Source organism: Sinohyriopsis cumingii, chromosome 17, assembly GCF_028554795.1.
Source record: "Sinohyriopsis cumingii isolate HCF-2022 chromosome 17, ASM2855479v2, whole genome shotgun sequence".
In the NCBI taxonomy this organism is placed as follows: Eukaryota; Metazoa; Mollusca; class Bivalvia; order Unionida; family Unionidae; genus Sinohyriopsis; species Sinohyriopsis cumingii.
Window position 1 is genome coordinate 2,472,145 of NC_142977.1, and position 20,868 is coordinate 2,493,012.

The window sequence follows — 20,868 nt, forward strand, 5'->3', positions numbered from 1 at the left end:
TTTTAGAGTGCGCTATATTATTTGCTTCATTTTTATATTAGAAAAATTCCAGAAATAATAACGATTCAGATATTTTAAAACTAATATTATCCATTCTTTCTCTCTTTCTTCATTCTATCTAAACTGCATCAGGAACAAGATTTTTTGAAGAGGCGCTGAAGGGGCATTTGGAACTATGTATAAACAAAGACTACATGGATTAAACATTAAATGAAATTGTATTTTTACATTGCCAATTATTGGCAAAAAGAGGCTATAAATAATAGGGTAAGTACATATATACTATTTATTTTATACATTAATAACAAAGGTTTTTCTTCAGTTCCATCAAGATACCGTTTGCTGTTTAATTCACTATTACAGCGCAATTCCGTATATGTCATCTAAATTAATCTGTCAATTTCCTGCTGGGAATAACGTATACAACCTGCATACTTTTTCATTAAATTTTCTTAACTGTGTCTTACTTTATAGAGTAACAATAATAATTCTTTAAAATTCTATTATTAAATGTACAAACAACAACTACTAGTCTGCAATTATATAAAGCAGCTTGGAAAAATTGTCATCTGCATGATATACTTGATTAGCTGCTACAGTTTGAATAGCTCAAACAGTTGAGCATTTATTTCCAAAACCTATCGCACCAAGTTCGAATCCACCAAGCTCCGATTCTTTTTATCTTTTCTTTTTTTCTTTTTATAAATTAATATTCATAATATCAACAGCTGTGAATTTATTTTAAAATAAAATTAGTAACAGCTCAGCAAAACCAACAAAAAATAATACACAATTGTTGTTGTTGTTGTTGTTGTTGTTGTCGAGTTTAACGCAATTTTTCAGCACGATAGGCTATACATGGCGGCCAGTATTAATGGTGGAGGAACAACCCGGAAAACCCCGGAAAGAACCACCGACCCACGAGAAGCTACTGGCAAGCTTTCTCACATGCCGACAATAATACACAATTGAAAAATGAATTTAATTTTTATTTCAAGCAAGGTAACATTTTTATCAATATGCTATTCATCTAAAATCAAACATTACAATGGTGGCCAATCATGTCTGCATCAGAAAATAATGGTTGTGAAGCGGTTACTCTTCCATATTTAGATAGTATAACTTTCATACAAGTATATTTATATTCAATTTTTTCAAGGGGTGTGGGAGACAATTTATTGATTATCTCTTCTAAAAATAGAAACACAGTAGTGTATGTGTTATATAGCCATGAAAATATAAGGATAAAAGTACATAAATACATAAAGAACGCTTGTAATTTCCAGTGAAGGTAATAAACCCATGTATTCGGTGAAGAAGTGAACATACAGGCCTCTGTTAACTCCTCATTTATCGTCATATTCAATAATATCAAACAATCATTTAAATCATTCAATAATATTAAACATCATTCAATAATAATAAACAATATTTTATTGAGGAACAGTTTTTGTATTGTACAATTAAGTATCTTTTTGTCAACGTATTTTAGAAAGTTTTCAGTTGATGTATAAGTTCAATATTCTATTTTTGTCTACAATGGACCATTTTGGAATAGTTTTAGAAACTAAACTTTATATACATACAGCTTTATAACCTCTAAAATAACAAAAATGTATATTGTAAATTTGAAACTGTGTGAATGGAAAAGCAGTATCGATGAGAAGTAAATGGGAAAGATGACTGCTTTTCATGTATTTTCTGATAGTGTTTTGACACCCTATAATGGCAATGGAAACGTGAACACAAAACTGATGTCAAAAATAACTGCTAACCACCTCGTATGTAAATTATACATAATATAAGGACATTTGGAGAGGGGGCAGAAAATGGCCCTTATTCAATATGGTCCTTTATCAGTCTAATGGATTAGAAGGGTTTTAAACCAGAAATCTAGTATTGCTATGATATTTAGTCATCACAGTATCTAACATACAGGGTTCCAAGTAGGTCTAATGTATTGGTAACAGAATGGCTACCAACTTGAAAATAAAACTGCCATTTGCAAACATTTGGTTGAAAACTTATGCTAAGCAAAATGTATCTTGAAATATCAGCACTGATTCTTAAATAGGTCATATGAGAAGTATCCTCACTAAGGGGGCAGTAGTACAAAAATGGGGGTGGGGTAGGAAACTGCCATAGTTCAATATTTACATAAAACTTCACAATATCCATCTCTCTCTCTTCCTGATCCACTCTAAGAGACCTCTTTTGAAATCAAAATCTTTAAAAGATGTTGCCTCATGTTGTATACGCATTAATCTGTTGATTGTTTCTCAGCTTAATCTGTTTCTTATATGAGCAGGAATACTGTTCTATACTTAGAACACCCTTTCACTGCCTACTGCTATTATCTTTTGGATCTGAACATGAATACTGTTCTATACTTAGAAAACCCTTTCACTGCCTAAAGATACTGTCTTTTGGATCTGAGCATGAATATTGTTCTATACTTAGAACACCCTTTCACTGAATACTGTTCTATTCTTAGAACACTCTTTCACTGCCTAGAGGTACTGTCTTTTGGATCTGAGCATGAATATTGTTCTATACTTAGAACACACTTTCACTGAATACTGTTCTATACTTAGAACACCCTTTCACTGCCTATAGGTACTGTCTTTTGGATCTGAGCATGAATACTGTTCTATACTTCAAACACCCTTTCACTACCTACAGGTACTGTCTTTTGGATGTGAGCATGAATACTGTTCTATACTGAGAACACCCTTTCACTGCCTACAAGTACTGTCTTTTGGATCTGAGCATGAATACTGTTCTATACTTCGAACACCCTTTCACTGCCTACAGGTACTGTCTTTTGGATCTGAGCATGAATACTGTTCTATACTTAGAACACCCTTTCACTACCTACAGGTAATGTCTTTTGCATCTGAGCATGAATACTGTTTAATACTTAGAACACCCTTTCACTGCCTATAGGTACTGTCTTTTGGATCTGAGCATGAATACTGTTCTATACTTCGAACACCCTTTCACTGCCTACATGTACTGTCTTTTGGATCTGAGCATGAATACTGTTCAATACTTAGAATACCCTGTCACTGCCTACAGGTACTGTCTTTTGGATCTGAGCATGAATACTGTTCTATACTTAGAACACCCTTTCACTGCCTACAGGTACTGTCTTTTGGATCTGAGCATGAATATTGTTCTATACTTAGAACACCCTTTCACTGCCTACATGTACTGTCTTTTGGATCTGAGCATGAATACTGTTCTATACTTAGAACACCCTGTCACTGCCTGCAAGTACTGTCCTTTGGATCTGAGCATGAATACTGTTCTATACTTCGAACACCCTTTCACTGCCTACAAGTACTGTCTTTTGGATCTGAGCATGAATACTGTTCTATACTTCGAACACCCTTTCACTGCCTACAAGTACTGTCTTTTGGATCTGAGCATGAATACTGTTCTATACTTAGAACACCCTTTCACTGCCTACATGTACTGTCTTTTGGATCTGAGCATGAATACTGTTCTATACTTCGAACACCCTTTCACTGCCTACAGGTACTGTCTTTTGGATCTGAGCATGAATACTGTTCTATACTTCGAACACCCTTTCATTGCCTACATGTACTGTCTTTTGGATCTGAGCATGAATACTGTTCTATACTTCGAACACCCTTTCACTGCCTACAGGTACTGTCTTTTGGATCTGAGCATGAATACTGTTCTATACTTCGAACACCCTTTCACTGCCTACAGGTACTGTCTTTTGGATCTGAACATGAATACTGTTCTACACTTAGAACACCCTTTCACTGCCTACAGGTACTGTCTTTTGGATCTGAACATGAATACTGTTCTACACTTAGAACACCCTTTCACTGCCTACAGGTACTGTCTTTTGGATCTGAGCATGAATACTGTTCTATACTTCGAACACCCTTTCACTGCCTACAGGTACTGTCTTTTGGATCTGAGCATGAATACTGTTCTATACTTCGAACACCCTTTCACTGCCTACAAGTACTGTCTTTTGGATCTGAGCATGAATACAGTTCTATACTTCGAACACCCTTTCATTGCCTACATGTACTGTTTTTTGGATCTGAGCATGAATACTGTTCTATACTTCGAACACCCTTTCACTGCCTACAAGTACTGTCTTTTGGATCTGAGCATGAATACTGTTCTATACTTCGAACACCCTTTCACTGCCTACATGTACTGTCTTTTGGATCTGAGCATGAATACTGTTCTATACTTAGAACACCCTGTCACTGCCTACATGTACTGTCTTTTGGATCTGAGCATGAATACTGTTCTATACTTCGAACACCCTTTCACTGCCTACAAGTACTGTCTTTTGGATCTGAGCATGAATATTGTTCTATACTTAGAACACCCTTTCACTGCCTACAGGTACTGTCTTTTGGATCTGAGCATGAATACTGTTCTATACTTAGAACACCCTTTCACTGCCTATATGTACTGTCTTTTGGATCTGAGTATGAATACTGTTCTATACTTAGAACACCCTTTCACTCCTGCAAGTACTGTCTTTTGGATCTGAGCATGAATTCTGTTCAATACTTAGAACACCCTTTCACTGCCTATATGTACTGTCTTTTGGATCTGAGCATGAATACTGTTCTATACTTAGAACACCCTTTCACTGCCTGCAAGTACTGTCTTTTGGATCTGAGCATGAATTCTGTTCAATACTTAGAACACCCTTTCACTGCCTACAAGTACTGTCTTTTGGATCTGAGCATGAATATTGTTCTATACTTCGAACACCCTTTCACTGCCTACATGTACTGTGTTTTGGATAATTTTGCTCCAGAACAGGATTTTTCGCTAATAAGCTCTGCTAAAGTTTAACTTTCTTGAATTAGCACTTGACTGACTACTATGCCAGATTTACTATTCCATAACGCTGTATTAGGATTTTAACTCTATTAATGCCATATTTTACTTACTCAAACAGGTATTTTGATCTAACAAATATATTTACTTCTTAATTTCATTTTTAGATTCTTATTTATTACTCATAACCTTTATGCTAGGGCTAAAATGTGAAGAGAAATGAAACGAAAAGTGCACTCAACTTTTAAATTCTTTGTATTTTAATTTGGTTTGTTTGTCTAACTTTTCTACAATGAACTTTAAAATACCACTGAAATGAGGGTTTGACCAGTATGCCATTTCTTTAGTCCATCCAGCATGTACACTGGATTCGTATTTAATGCCATTTTTTGGTTCAAAATAACTCACTGGTATCTCCATTAATACTTTCCCAGTTAATATAACCTGATATACCCGCTAACCTTAAAAATAAATTGCCTTCTTTACTATGCTAAGCCATTATTTGCCAAACTCAATCATCATATAATAATTAACAACACTTGGAAATGGCGATTTTGGGTCTTCTAGATAGCCTGTATTATAAAAGAATCACTTAAATATTCAGTACCACTCATCATAGGGAAAGATTCTACCAATTTCCAAAACATATTCATATCTTGATGGATTTTCTTATTTAACCCCTAACCCCAAACACAAGAGTCACACTTGAAAAAGACTCAACCAATCTCTCAACATTTTCATATCAGGATGGATTTCCTATTATAAACACACTGGAATGACTCAACCAATCTCCAACATTTTCATATTACAACAGAAATACTAACATGTGCATGTAGAAATATGGAGTTATGGGGCTTGGGGGTCATGCCTCTTCCCCATTCTGCATATTCAAGGAAAAAAGTCTTTTGGAAGGAGGGTCTGAAGCAGAAACAGCTCTGTTTTCATCTTGTTGTAATATTATACTCTTCCAAATTGAAAAACATTTCACTGACTGTAACTCACAATCAAGTGAGGTTTAATTGGATGCCAGTGTTTCATATGGCTCAAAGTATATAGACTGGTACTCAATTTAAATGTCCTATATCTAACTCTCAGAAAAGCAAAGTACGCACTTGTATCTGTCACAATGAAATGGAGAAAGCATTTTGTTTTTACCCCAACTTTTTTTAAAATTTCTTACAACAATTTTAATGCAAAGGTGACATGGACAAAAATAGAGGAAAAGGGATTATAATTTGGAGAGTGGGTATTCAGTCAAAATCTGAGTAACTCTGCTGAAATAGTATATGATGGCATCTCTTTTAAACTATAGGTTTAAAAAAATGATCTGGCAAACAATATAGTGAATAATCTCTAATGGAGAATTGTGAAACCATGATGGACCTTGCGGTTATGCAATAGGGGAAATCTTTACAAAAACTGTCAAGAAAGTTAACTGTCCAAATGAAACAGACATCTATTTCAGGTTACTATCTTTTAACAATCTAAGAATGTAATTTGCCCGTGATCACTTCTTTATCTCTAAAAGAAAACTTGCTTGATCAAACAATGCCGTGATGCTAATTTTCTATCAGATATGATGACTTCATAAGAATTATCAATGCCAAATCTTTTGCATCAAACTATGCATAAGACAGACTAGTGGCAATCAGAACTGTCATGCAACTTACCGTTAGTGTTGGGTACAGAATGTGCTCCAAGTAAACTGGAAGAAGATTCAGAAATCCCTCGCTGCCTGCATTGGTCATCGTATAACATGTATGGTCTGTATCTGTCCATGCATTTGTACCAGATGCCAGACAGCGATTGGCTAGCAAATCCAGGACACCCTAAAAAAGAAACAAAGAGTTACACTTTGGTGAATGAAAGACAGGTGTAGTATTTTATATAATTTCTGGGCAGTGTTTTAGATAACTGAACAATGAGAGAATTACATAGATAAACTCTGTTTGTAAGAGAACTGAAGCAAGTTTTCTATAAAAACAAAAAAACAAAAACAATGGCTATCTTTTACATGGATTATTCTGAAAGAATTCTCCAGCAGTACTTCATAGAATAATTTGGTGGACTGATGTACACCTCCGATCATTGATCCTGTAATGGCTATATATAAGTGTCAGGGGAGATACATTATAAAATGACCCATTTTGTTAGGCACAAGGGTAACTGTTGTTGTTGTTGTTGTTGTAGAGTTTAACATCATTTTTCAGCACACAATAGGATATACATGGCGGCCAGTATTAATGGTGGAGGAAGAACCCGGGAAAACCCCGGAAAGAACCACCAACCCACGAGAAGCTATTGGCAAGCTTTCTCACATACCCACATCAGCCGAATCTGAGATTCAAACATACGCAGAGGTGAGACGGCTATGTTCTGTAACGGAAAGCGCTTTAGACCAATCGGGGCCCCAAGGGGGACCGCTGTACACCTCTTATCATAGACTTTTTAATGGCTGCATCAGTACTTTTAGTGCAATATGTATAGGTTATTAGGTGAGTACTGAAAAATAATTAGATGCTGTAATTGCTATATCAGCACTGTCACTCGTGCAGTGTGGCAGTTTATAGTGATGTCTAGCAATGGGGCATCATGCCACAGACATGTAGCATCATGTCCCACCCAGTCACTTATCCTGACACCAGGCCGACCAGTCCTAACACTAACATCTTAATGCTGTGTGCCTAGCAAGGCAGCTATTAGCACCAGTTTTATAAGTCTTTGGTATTACTCGGCCGGGGTTCAAACCCACAACATTCCCCTTCCGAGGCAGACGCTCATACCACTAGGCCACCAGAGCGGTCCACTGTCAGTGGTAATACAGTCTAAAAAGACCCATTTGTTAGGCAGGAGGGGGACTGCTGTATGCCTCTGATCATAGATAGGTCCTGTAAACTAGAGTAATTAATGATATCAACCCATGTAACTGATCTCATCAGTCAATTAAACCCTTGACCAAACCTGCATTATAAAAATGGAAGCAGTATGTTGAGGTGTTTTACAGCAAGGGACAATAGTTCAGCAATTTCGTTTACTTGTTTATGACTATGGTCTTAAACTAAGTAACAGGAAGATGTAAAACCAACAAGTTAAGTAGAATTCAACAAAAGATTTTTTTCCATAGATAACAAAATGAAAATTTTAAAGTAACTTAAAAGTATTGTGAATTAAATAATCCTAAATAACTATCAAAAAATTAGAATGTTCTGAATGAATTCCAATAACCTTGAATGTGCTGATTTACCAACAGCCTTGATGCATCGAAATGACATAATCCAGATAATCTCTGAATGAGTCCTCAATTATCCCAAAGCAGTGTTTTAGTCCAAAAAGTCAATGTGCACTTTGTAATTTCAATGAATAATTTAAATAAATGATTCCTCTCAAATTATAACTGAACATAAGAGTGATTCCACAGACTGATATTAAAATAGGAATGATGGATTTTGTTTACTATAACCTTAATTTAAAACTAAGACATAATAAAATGACCAGGCTGTAAGTCACAAGTTCACTTCCAGAACATTCTAAGTTTGTAAAAATATGGCAAGACCTTGGAATCCAATATCAGTAAATAACTTATTTTTTAAATAAATAAAAAAAAAATCAGATAGACCAAAACTCTAGTCTCAATAATGGACCAAGGTAAAAAGAACACAATGTAAATTTAATATTCATAATATCTTTCACTAATATTTTTGTACTGACAACTCTTGAAGATGGATCCAATTTACTTCTTTTTCAAATTACTCTTGCAATTTGGGGTATATTGTACCCATGAGATAGTAAAAACTTGGTAACTCATGAGAATGAGATACCAAAGTATGATACTAAAATAAGTGACTTCTCTTGACCTTAAAAATATAAATACTTAAAAAATATTTTTAGCTAAAGTATAAACACCTATTGTCTATAAAAATATGTTTACATGGTGGAAGGCAAAAGTTCTTACAGTTTTCTTTTTTATATATTAGATCATAGAGGATTCTCAAGCGAGTTTTAGAACAAGAAGTCCTGGACTCTTTATTCATGAATTCAGGAGTCCCCAGCCTATTTCAGGGACTCTGCCATAACCTTGCGAGTCCCTCACTTTCAAAAGGATAAAAAGGAAAATGTAAAAGTACATGATCATTATTTTCTTACATATTATTACATACACTATTTTATTATCTGGAATGGGGCCCAGAGTAGCCGAGTGGTCTAAAGCACTCACCGTTCTGGATTGCTGCCATCTCACCTCTGTGTGGGTTCGAGTCCAAGGGTCAGCTAGCATGGGTACGTGAGAAAGCCTGCCAGTAGCTTCTCGTGGGTCGGTGGTTCTTCCCTGGGTTCTCCAGGGTTCTTCCTCCACCTGTTATACTGGCCGCCATGTATAGCATATCTTGTGCTCAAAAATGGCGTTAAACCCTAGAACAACAACAAAAACAATTAACTGGAATCAATTATCAGCCCCACAAGATCACATCAGACAGAAACAATTTTTCGGTAATATTCCAAAAAGTGTAGTTGACCTTGATGTTTAGATCCTCAATACCCAAGACATGAGATGGATCCTGTCCAGACATGAGTATTTGTAAATCCCAGATGAATAAGTATTACTACACATTTGGATCCTGTCCAGACATGAGTATTTGTAAATCCCAGATGAATAAGTATTACTACACAGTTGGATCCTGTTCAGACATGAGTGTTTGTAAATCCCAGATGAGTAAGTATTACTACACATATAAACCTCATTTTCTGAGTGTGACTACCTTGTATGGAAAGTCCTCACTTCCCATGAAGACCAGATGTTCCAAGGTATGGGGCAGTCCATCATCATCATGGGCTTCAGTAGCTGGATAAAAGATAACATGAAACAGTGACAAGTTAATCTATGTTCTAGAGTTATGTTACCAAAACTACTATCTTAAATGTTTCTTGCATCTTGTCAAAAAGTAGAAAACCAATAGAGACAAAAAGAGGACAGATTCAAACAAACATTTATGAACTTAAACTGTTAAGACTGCCATCAAAAATCTATAAATATGAGATAGTTGCACAGATACAGAAGTTAAAATAGAATTATTGACAGATAGATAGTTGATATATGGCTGGGCGGGTGTACATCAACGCAAATATTTTTTTTTAAAGTAAAGAAAAATGAGGTTATTTTACTGTGCTACTACCATGAAAAGCCATACCAGTGTTATGTATATTTAATTTACTTTGTTAGTTTAATTTTATTTCATTACATGCTATTGTAATGTAACATTGTATGTTGGATTTGACCTTGTCCAAAATTGAGTTCATTTCTGCTTCACCAAAACCGACTTCTTTTATTTTATTCCTAGTAAACAACTAATATAAATATAATTTATACTCTTTGAGTATGGTTTAAAATCAGTATTATTATTAACAGAAGAAGCAAATATGTTTATTTGAGTCTAAGTTTTTGGAATTTTCTGAATGTAATCCAAGTCATGGTTTTGATTTTGTAAACATCAGGATCATTGTTAAAGGTTATTTTCCATTACGTAATGTAATGTGTTTTCTGAGAAAATGCTAATTTGAACAAGGGTAAATAGAGAACTATATTATATATATTGTAACTGAGAGGATTTTATTATTTTTGCTTTAGTTTTAGCACAACCTAGGTGTATTATATGTTATGACAGAAATTTTGGGCTGGAATCTATTTTCTTCAAATTATTGAATTGAAGTGATTTTTTCTGGAAATACAAATTGCTCTGATAAAATTCTTGGATACAGACATTCACTGAAATTTATAGTATATTCAAACCTGGAAATTATATTTCTGTGATTCAAAAAAAGACTGTTGGCACAAAATACACTAGGAGCTATAACAGACATGTCAACACCTTTAGTTTTTGGATTTATTCTGGATTTTTACTGAATTTAATTCGGGACTTTAAATTACTAGGACATGTGTCTGTAATTCTTGAATTATTTTGGGATTTAATTTGCAATTACGAAGCTTTTTCTCATTTTCATTTTGTATTCATGGGAAATAAATTATTTGTTAAATTTTACAAAGCTTGTTGTCTTCCGCTCTTTTCTGTTGTTTTTCTCCAGAGCAGAGACTCATAACACCAGTATTTATTTATATTACATGGCATCATGGCATTTAACAAACAAATATCTCAAACTTCTCACCCAAAAAATTGAAGAAAAATATAACATTCAGCTTTGAAAAATATCACTTAGTGACTACAATGCAGCAGGCAAAGTTTGGAGCAAATGTAACAGAAAAGTATATATATATATATATATATGTGTGTGTGTGTGTGTGTGTGTGTATGCATGTGTGTGTGACGTGTTGCCTATAACAATAATTTTTCACGGTATGAGAAAGCAAAATAAACATTCAAGCAGTGGAAGAATGGATCATATGTGTGCAGGAGAAGGGTTGTGTTGATGAGATGAGGCTGCAGTGGATCAAAGAGTTTCATCTCAAATAGTTTTACATTTTTTAAAATAAAATTTCAGTTGGAGTGCATTTTCCAACATGCAATTTTTTGAATGGCTAAATCGTGTTCCACAACTTACAACTCAAGTTCCAGAACATATAGTGGACAAAAATATTACTTTCAAAGTTAATTTATGGTGTCCCAACAAATACAGTGTCCCAACATATACAGTAAATACAGTAATTTATATTAAAATGGTAAAAATTTATTGATTATCCAAGCTGATGCAATTGCATATGTCATGTTCAGTTGAGAGACCAGTAGTTATCTCTATCAGACCTTTTCCAGCCAATTTTAGGTATTTTTTTAGGTGTTGGGTCCCAGTCAATTGCCTATTAAAAGCCTCAAATTCACCAACACCACATGGTATCAGCATCGGGTAGCTGCTAACTACCAGGCCTCAAAGTATTTATTCTGAAATGACAAGAAACCAGGTCATGCAAAATTCATCATAATGAGAACACAAGTCAATGTGGAAAAATATCTTCTCTGCTTGACAAATCAGGTTTCTAGTCATTGTTATCTGAATAAATATGTGTCATTTAATGTTTTTTACAAACATCGTGATTTTTATTTACAACAATATAATAGGCAAGTGTTGGTATTATGTGATTATTTGACCTCTAATATCATCTGCTGTGAAATTTGGATAGTCATGCAAATGGCCAGTACAATCTCAAATTTCATTAAAGCCATTAATGAATGTTATGCTTACAATTTCTGACAAGATAAATCATCTTCCTATCGATTTCAAGCAGATAGGGCTTGATGTAAGGTTGTTTAAGTCTGACACATCCAGCAGCATGTTGCAAGTTTCAAAATAAGATTTACCATACAGAAAAGATGCGCTGAAAAAAATTGGAGACTAACTGGAATCGGCTTGTAGGAACACTTAATTCTAGGAAGTTGGTGGGGGTAGTTAATTTAGGTATATCAATATGTTTTAGATTTGACATAGCAGAAAAAAGAAATTTGTGAGGTGGGCTCTTTAAAGAATCAAGTATGTTGAAAAAAATAAACATAACGTGTGTATATGTGTGATTGGATTTTTTTAACGTAGCTTTAAATTTTTTTTAGTCATATCGCTACGATTTCTGCAGTGTGAAAGTTTATAATGATGTCTAGCACTGGGGCATCATACCGCAGCTATTTAGCATGATGTCCCACCCAGTCACGTTATCCTGACACCACACCAACCAGTCCTAACACTAACCTCTTAATGCTTAGCGCCAAGCGAGGCAGCAGGTAGTACCATTTTTGTAAGTCTTTGTTATGACTCGGCCGGGGATGGAACCCACGACTGCCTGCATCTTAGGACCACTAAGCCACCAAAGTGCTAATATACATAATGCAGATATACATAAAGAATAAATGAGAAGGTGAATAACCTTTACTTGTAATATCTCCAGCCAATCATTTATTGGAATTTAAAAATATTTAATGTACTTTACTGTAATTGCTTTTGCAATATTGTATTTTTGTCCCCCATTACTGTCCACTTGCCAGTAGCTTCTCATGGGTCGGTGGTTCTTTCCGGGGCTTTCCCAGGTTCTTCCTCCACCATTTATACTGGCCACCACGTAAAGCTTATCGTGTGCTGAAAAATGGCATTAAATCCTACAACAACAACTGTCCATTATGTACTCTCCATTTTGACCAACAAGTTGTTCTCCACCTTTTTTTTTTTGTTTGACTGGCCGCCAGTCAAACAAAAAGAAAAGATGGAGAACTTGTTGGTCTACTCTCCATTAGTGTTTTAGGGAGACCCGGTCAACGGGTCAGAAACTGCGATAAGAGAAATCAGATACTAATTTTAATAGTTATTTGTATTTATCTCCATGCCTTCCTTTTGGATGGCTGAAAGTTCACCCGTTCTAAAAGTGAAACAAGAGTTATTTCCTCGACCTTAGAAGCGGTCCAGGATATTTTTAGAGAATGTAACAAAAAAGAAAATGTCAATGCATGGACTCTTGTTATTTACACACTCTGGAGTGTTGCCAGCATTTCTGAACATGTATTTCATCTTTTTAAAGAATTTAGAGACAAAAATTAAATTTGTTAATCATTTGAATTCGCGAAAACACGTGATTCGGTTAGCAGCTTGCTCTATCCAAACTTTACAAATTAAAGATATACCCAGGCATATATATCCGTTAACAATCGGCCCTTCCACGTCTGCAATAAACACGGTGAGACCTGTCTTGGTGGATTTGTATTTAACGATTTGAATATCGCCATCTCCTTTCACTGAGTACTGACATTCAAAACTGTCACAGGATGCCGCCATCTTTGAAATGAATGCGGCGCATTCGGATCAGGCTGATTCGGACAATTATGCATTGATTCGGACCATGTGTATATATATGCTTTTCTAAATATAGTAAGAAATGAAAATTGATGATTTTCATATCTACTGGTCTTTCAACAATGTCATTTGGAACTATTTCGTCAATTTCTAGAGGATATCTAAAATAAATAGCTATCAGCTATCAAATTTAGTTTGTTTGTTGTTGTTTTTCTAACCACAATAAGTTTTAAATAATTGTGAGAAAGATTCTTAAAATATAGACGATATTGTAGCAAATTAAAACGTAAATATGACATTATCCAAGTTCTATTTTTAATTTGTATATAAGTATTTGGTATAATTATAATATATAAATCAATATGCAGCATAAAGATACATTATATTCTACATAAATGTAATAAAAGCACACACACACTTGTGTGTGTGTCTATATATATATATATATATATATATATATATATATATATATATATATATATAATGTCTAAAAAATAGTAATAGAAAAGAGTGAGAATAAACAAGTTTTGTAAAATTCAACAAATAATTTATTTCCTTAGAATATAAAGCAAAAACTATCATTAAAAAAAATTATTTTAAAAAAAACAGAAAAAAGAAATTACGGTATTGCGAAATAAATCCCACATAATCCTAGAATTTCGAACAAACGTCCTAATGATTGAAGTTCTAAGCAAACATTAGTGATATTCTAAAATAAGTCCAACGCTGGAGATATTGACGTGCCTGTGGTGACCTGTGTGGTAGTGATGTGCCAACAATCTTTTCTTGAATCACAAAAATATAATTCAAGAAGACATCCTTATTTGAAGTTCGCTATAATTCCCAGTTAATGGTTCTTTCCAAGAATATGATTTTAGATGATGAGTACTTTGTATTTCCAGTAAATAAATAATTTGAATAAATAAATTCCAGCCCAAATGAAATATAGGACACAACAATAATACAACTGGTGTTGCTCAGATCGTACAGCATGAATAAATAATTTATAGAGAGACAAGATAATATAGTCCTCTACTTAGATCACAATTAACATTTTCTACCTCATGGAAAATTTCATCCTGGAAGGATTCAAATGTGTATAAGATAAAATGCTTGTTATAAGTAGAAGTTCTGTTTCTAAAATTATAATATAAAATGTAGTAAGCAACAAGTAAACCGGGTATTTCATAGGGAATTTCCAAAGTACTAGATTCAGATTGAGATAAACATGTTTACAAAGCCAAAATCAACGATTCAGGTCAGGTAGAAAATGAACTTGATTTTGGACAAGGTCAAGTCCAAAATGCAATTATCCATAACATATAATGAAACAAAACTAACAAACAATGCAAATTATATATATATATATATATATATATATATATATATATATATATATATATATATATATATATATATATATATATATATATATATAATACTGCATATGGGCTATGTTTTTCTTCAGTCTACTTGTAACAGTATTTTTTCTAAATAAAATTAAGGAAAATGTTTTAATATTTTAAACAATTATAAATGTTACCTTTACATTCAAAACGAAACTTAATAATATTTCACATTGTCAAAATAAGTCCGTGTTATTGTCTGAAACAGCCATGGTCCGAATCCGTCTGCATCTGTTTGAAATGCGGTTCAGGTTCAAAAGCTGAAACCGTACTACTTTTAGGTGGCAGGGTCCAGGTTCGTAAATTGGCCCCTGGCAAATTTCTTAACTTAAGGCTATGGTGTGACTTTTTCAGCTATTATTGTTTAGTATTTATAGATATGGACTTGATAACATATTTGGTTGATATAATAATAATTTAATTATAGCCGCAGAGATGGTGCGACCTCAATGAAATGTCCGTTGGGTAAACAAAATACAAATGCAAATTTAGAAAAACACAAACGACAAAGATAAAGTAACAAAAAAAAAAAAAAAAAAAAACAATTAGAGAAACTCTCGGTAAAGTTAGAGGCTTCGGTTTGGTGTTAGTGACCTTAGGTGGCAGGGTACAGTTTCGTCAATTGACCCCTGACAAATTTCTTAACTTAAGGCTATGGTGTGCCTTTTTCAACTAGTATTGTTTACTGTTTATAGATATGGATATATTTGTGAACTAGGTGTTTCGGGCTTGTGTTGTTCATGAAAATGATGTCAGGCATGTACACCTTCCATAGTTGATCTGCAGTATGTTGATAGTGAAATACCAATAGTTGGCTAGGAAGAAGAGCTAGCCTCCCATAGCAGTAGACATGTGGGTTCAAGGCAACTAGAGTATCCCAAAAACGGCTTGGATGACAACTATTCTGAAATGCATCAAACTATTTAGTTGACAATGTATTTCAAAATTTTCATCCAGGGAAAGGGCTTGCGTTTGCACTGTGAGCACCACATGCTGTCAAAAATGGCATTTGGATGTGAAAAATGCATGTATAAAATAGGGGTTGGGGTGCATAAACCTCTTCTGCTGTGAACTGCCATTGACTTCTCTGGTCAAGTGAATACTATTGTTATGCTTTGTTTTAATATAGGTATCTAAAAATATGGACCTTTTTGACCTCACTTGTGTATTCGATTTTTTATGATTTTTTTATACTAGGTCGCTGATTGCGGCATTAAATTTGTACATAAAAACTGGACCCTGCCCCCTTATGCTACTTACAGTACCTAACAGTAGACGGTCTACCTGCGGCAGTTGACCCAGAGTGGACCGCCCCATATTGTTTCCTCTGCAAAGTCGATTCTGGTCGAGGAAGGACAGTTCACCGAAGTAGGAACCGGCTATACTTTCTTCTGTAATGGCGGAAGTAAAGAAGAGCGAAGTGAACCTGGTGCTGAGCTTGTCGTAAAATCACAGATAGTAAGCTCAAAAAAATCTCCCAGAATGAGTATATGAGAGTATTGCAAATGAGACTCCACTGTCTGGAAAAAGACACGCAACTATCATCAGCGCCAGTGCACCCAATCTAGATGAGATAAATGACAACTTTTTATGAAGGCCTATAGTCTTTATTGCAGAATGCAGTCAATTTCATACTCCTTAGTGACTTAAATGCTAGAGTTTGCACAGATCACCAGACATGACCGTATGCCATTGGCAAATAAAAGGCTTGGGCAAATGCAAAAACAAAGGACTCCTCCTACTGAGGAAATACGCAAGCCACGTCAGCAGGATGTCGGGAGAGCAACTAGCAAATATCTCTACGATGACCTGAGGAACGGAAAGAGATATCAGGGTGGTCAGAAGAATCGCCTCAAATGTTCATTAAAGCCATCCTTCAATCACTTTAGTATTGACCCCGAGTCTTGAGAAGGTCTTGCAAAGGATCGCTCCACATGTCGGAGTCTAAGCCATGCTGAAACTATACATTTTGAACGGATCTGAATTACAGAGGCAGGGCAGATGCGCGAGCAGCGTAATTCTGAGGTGCAATAGTCCTCTATTAATCAAGCAAACACAAGCAGAATCCTCTATAAATTGTGCCACAGGCAGTCCAGCAGATAAATTGGCCTAATCAGCCATTCGCGTATTCACATTAACCAAACCAGTTAACTATGTCTCATCAAACACGAAGGGCGAACAACAACAGCACTACCCGGTCATTGGTTCGGGTCATTTTGTGCTAGATATGTAATGATGTATCGTCCCAGGACGTTTCGCCCGAGATGTTTCGCCCGAGATGTTTCGCTTCATTTTGGCATCTGACTGTTTCCAACCAAACCTGGATCCCATGTGTACCCTGAGGTACGTTCTTACTTACCAAGAGATACAGGCGCATATCCCAGTGTGATAAAATGTTTTGTTTCTGTTTGAGATGGTTTTGATATCGACAATAAAAGAAAATTTTCAAAAGCCAGTATGACTTATTCTTCATACAACATGTAATAACAGCCAATAATTAGCCATGGTAGACAGTCTCACGAGACAGATCTGATTAAACATACATACAATCTCGTTGTGTACCTTTAATTAAGATTAAACACTCAGTTCAGGGTAATGTGTCAGATGCATTTTGCTTTTTAAATTTCCACTTTAAAAATAATCATTTCTGCTAAATGGATTAAGTCTGAGTGTATCATTTTACAGCAATATAAAGTGCCTTAGATGCGGACAAAGCATATTTATACAGGTGTACTAGAGACTTGCTAAATTATATTTGAGGTAACTTATTGTAGTGATTATCGATGAAGAGAAGAGAAAGAATAAATCAAATATATGACATGGGCATCAATATATTATATTAAAATCAAATATATGACATGGAAATCAAGATGATGTATTAAGATCGAATATATGACATGGAAATCAAGATATTGCATTAAGATCAAATGTATGTCTCGGATATCACGATATTGTAATAAGATCAAATGTATGTCATAGAGAAATCAAGATATTGTATTAAGATCAAATGTATGTCATGGAAATCAAGATATTATATTAAGATCAAATATATGTCATGGAAATTAAGATATTGTATTAAGATCAAATGTATGTCATGGAGAAATCAAGATGTTGTATTAAGATCAAATATATGACATGGAAATCAAGATATTATATTAAGATCAAATATATGTCATGGAGAAATCAAGATATTGAATTAAGATCAAATATATGACATGGAAATCAAAATATTGTATTAAGATCAAATATATGACATGGAAATCAAGATGTTATATTAAGATCAAATATATGACATGGAAATCAAGATATTGCATTAAGATCAAATGTATGTCTCGGATATCACGATATTTTAATAAGATCAAATGTTGTCATGGAAATCAATATGTTGTATTAAGATCAAATATATGACATGGAAATCAAGATATTATATTAAGATCAAATATATGTCATGGAGAAATCAAGATATTGTATTAAGATCAAATATATGACATGGAAATCAAAATATTGTATTAAGATCAAATATATGACATGGAAATCAAGATGTTGTATTAAGATCAAATATATGACATGGAAATCAAGATATTGCATTAAGATCAAATGTATGTCTCGGATATCACGATATTGTAATAAGATCAAATGTTGTCATGGAAATCAATATGTTGTATTAAGATCAAATATATGACATGGAAATCAAGATATTATATTAAGATCAAATATATGTCATGGAGAAATCAAGATATTGCATTAGGATCAAATATATGACATGGAAATCAATATATTGTATTAAGATCAAATATATGACATGGAAATCAAGATGTATTAAGATCAAATATATGAGTTGGAAATCAATATATTGTATTAAGATCAAATGTATGTCATGGAGAAATCAAGATATTGTATTAAGATCAAATGTATGTCATGGAGAAATCAAGATATTTCATTAAGATCAAATGTATGTCATGGAAATCAAGATCTTGTATTAAGATCAAATATATGACATGGAAATCAAGATATTGTATTAAGATCAAATGTAAGTACTGTACAACCTTTAACCATAAGCTACAACCGGAGAGGAAAAAATGTCTCACCCTTGATCAGTTTTGAATATCGAAGTACATAATTAAGTGCAGACGCTCGAGCATATATAATTGATTGGAGTCACATTTGTTTTCGCTCTTGAGTCGTGTTTCATGCTCTATCAGAAACCATGAAGTGGATTTTCTCGGCAGTGAATGATACATTGTGTTTTGATTGTCAAAACTGTTATATTTTTTGGTCCATATATGAAATCATGCCGTTCCTTTTGACGACAACTCATTTCTGTTTTCTTTTTGAGCATGTATTCATAATTTATCAGTGATGTTATATATCAGATTCTTGATGAATGTTATGACTTTTTTATTTCTTGTATCAGCTTACAATTTGCCACACTAAATAAGTTTCATGATCTTTACATTGCATAACATTACATACAATCAGCACTATTGTGCCTTTAATACAAGAATCTGGCCTGAGGGATTTCAAATATATTTGTACGATCTTTGTTAAATATTTCTTTATGTTGGCGTACTTTGAACCAGTTTTTATAAGTTGTGGTAAGTTGTTTAATTGTGGCATTTATCTATATTTCTGTAATCTATAATAATAATAATAATAATAATGAGGACTTTGCATTGCGCCTAATTTTTTGAAGCTCTAAGCGCTTTACAACATTAGACAACACCCATAACATAAAACACCCATATAATGATAGTATTGCATAAAACAAACACCATGAAATTAAAAAACATAAACAACATGCTGACCATATTTAAGATAGGGAACATTATTAGGTTTATATGTTTGTTCTTGCAGTCGAAATACGTGAGGTTTTAGAGCACTCTTGAATGGGATCACTGTGTCTTTGTGTCTAAGTTCAGTGGGCAATTCATTCCACGTTGCTGGGCGCTGATATGTAAAAGAACATTGTCCATATGACTTTGTTTTCGTTGTTGTTGTTTTTGTTGTTGGGTTTAACGCCATTTTTTCAGCACGCGATTGGCTATACATGGCGGCCAATATTAATGGTGGAGGAAGAACCCGGGAAAACCCGGGAAAGAACCACCGACCCACGAGAAGCTACTGCTTTGTTTTCGTAGTGAGAATAATGAGTATATGATTGTTAGAAGATGAGCGTAAGTATCTTGCTAGTGCGTACACATGGGTGAGGTCGGATAGGTATTTGGACTGGACTCCGTCAGTGAAACGTAGTACAGAGAACAAATTTTGTGTTTGATTCTGGATCGAATGGATAGCCAGTATAGGGTACAGAGCAGCGGTGATGTGTGTTCTGATCGTGGTACTCTAAGTATGATCCGAGCGGCTGTGTTTTGAACTTTTTGAAGTTACTGAAGTAGATATTGAGATGAACCAGACATAATTGGGTTACAATAGATAGTCCAGTCTTGAAAGTACTAATGAACACACAAGTGTTTTAGTGGCATCAACTGAAAGATATTTGTGAATGTAGCTGATGCGTCTCAGCTCAAGATATGCAGCCTTGCATATGTTCATGACATGTTGATGCAATGTGAGAGTACTGTCCAGAGTGACACCTAGGTTTCGTACCGACTGTGTGAATTTAATGTTGGTGTTACTGATATTTATAGTTTGAGGTAAAGGATGTGACTGAGAAAGTCTTTGTGCAGTGATCAGAATGGCCTCAGTTTTATCATCATACATCTGCAGCTTGTTACATGTCATCCATGATTTCACATCAGAAATGCACCTCTCTACACCTTGGATGATATCATCAACTTTAGTTCGGTGGCTAGATTTGTATCTTTGGGTCTCGTTAGCGTAC

At 34.4% G+C, this 20,868-nt stretch overlaps 1 protein-coding gene across 1 annotated transcript in view; it reads right to left on the minus strand.

Annotated features, from left to right (window-relative positions):
* LOC149777652 (uncharacterized protein C05D11.1-like) overlaps positions 1 to 13,611 on the minus strand; it is a 123,342-nt gene extending 109,731 nt beyond the window's left edge. Inside the window, exons 1-3 of the mRNA XM_089938712.1 lie at positions 13,452 to 13,611; positions 9,600 to 9,682; positions 6,516 to 6,674 (exon numbers count right to left, since the gene is read on the minus strand). Of these exons, the coding sequence (XP_089794838.1) occupies positions 6,516 to 6,674; positions 9,600 to 9,682; positions 13,452 to 13,602 (393 nt within the window). The 5' untranslated portion in view covers positions 13,603 to 13,611. The remainder of the gene's footprint in view (positions 1 to 6,515; positions 6,675 to 9,599; positions 9,683 to 13,451) is intronic.
* Between the last annotated feature and the right edge of the window lie 7,257 nt (positions 13,612 to 20,868).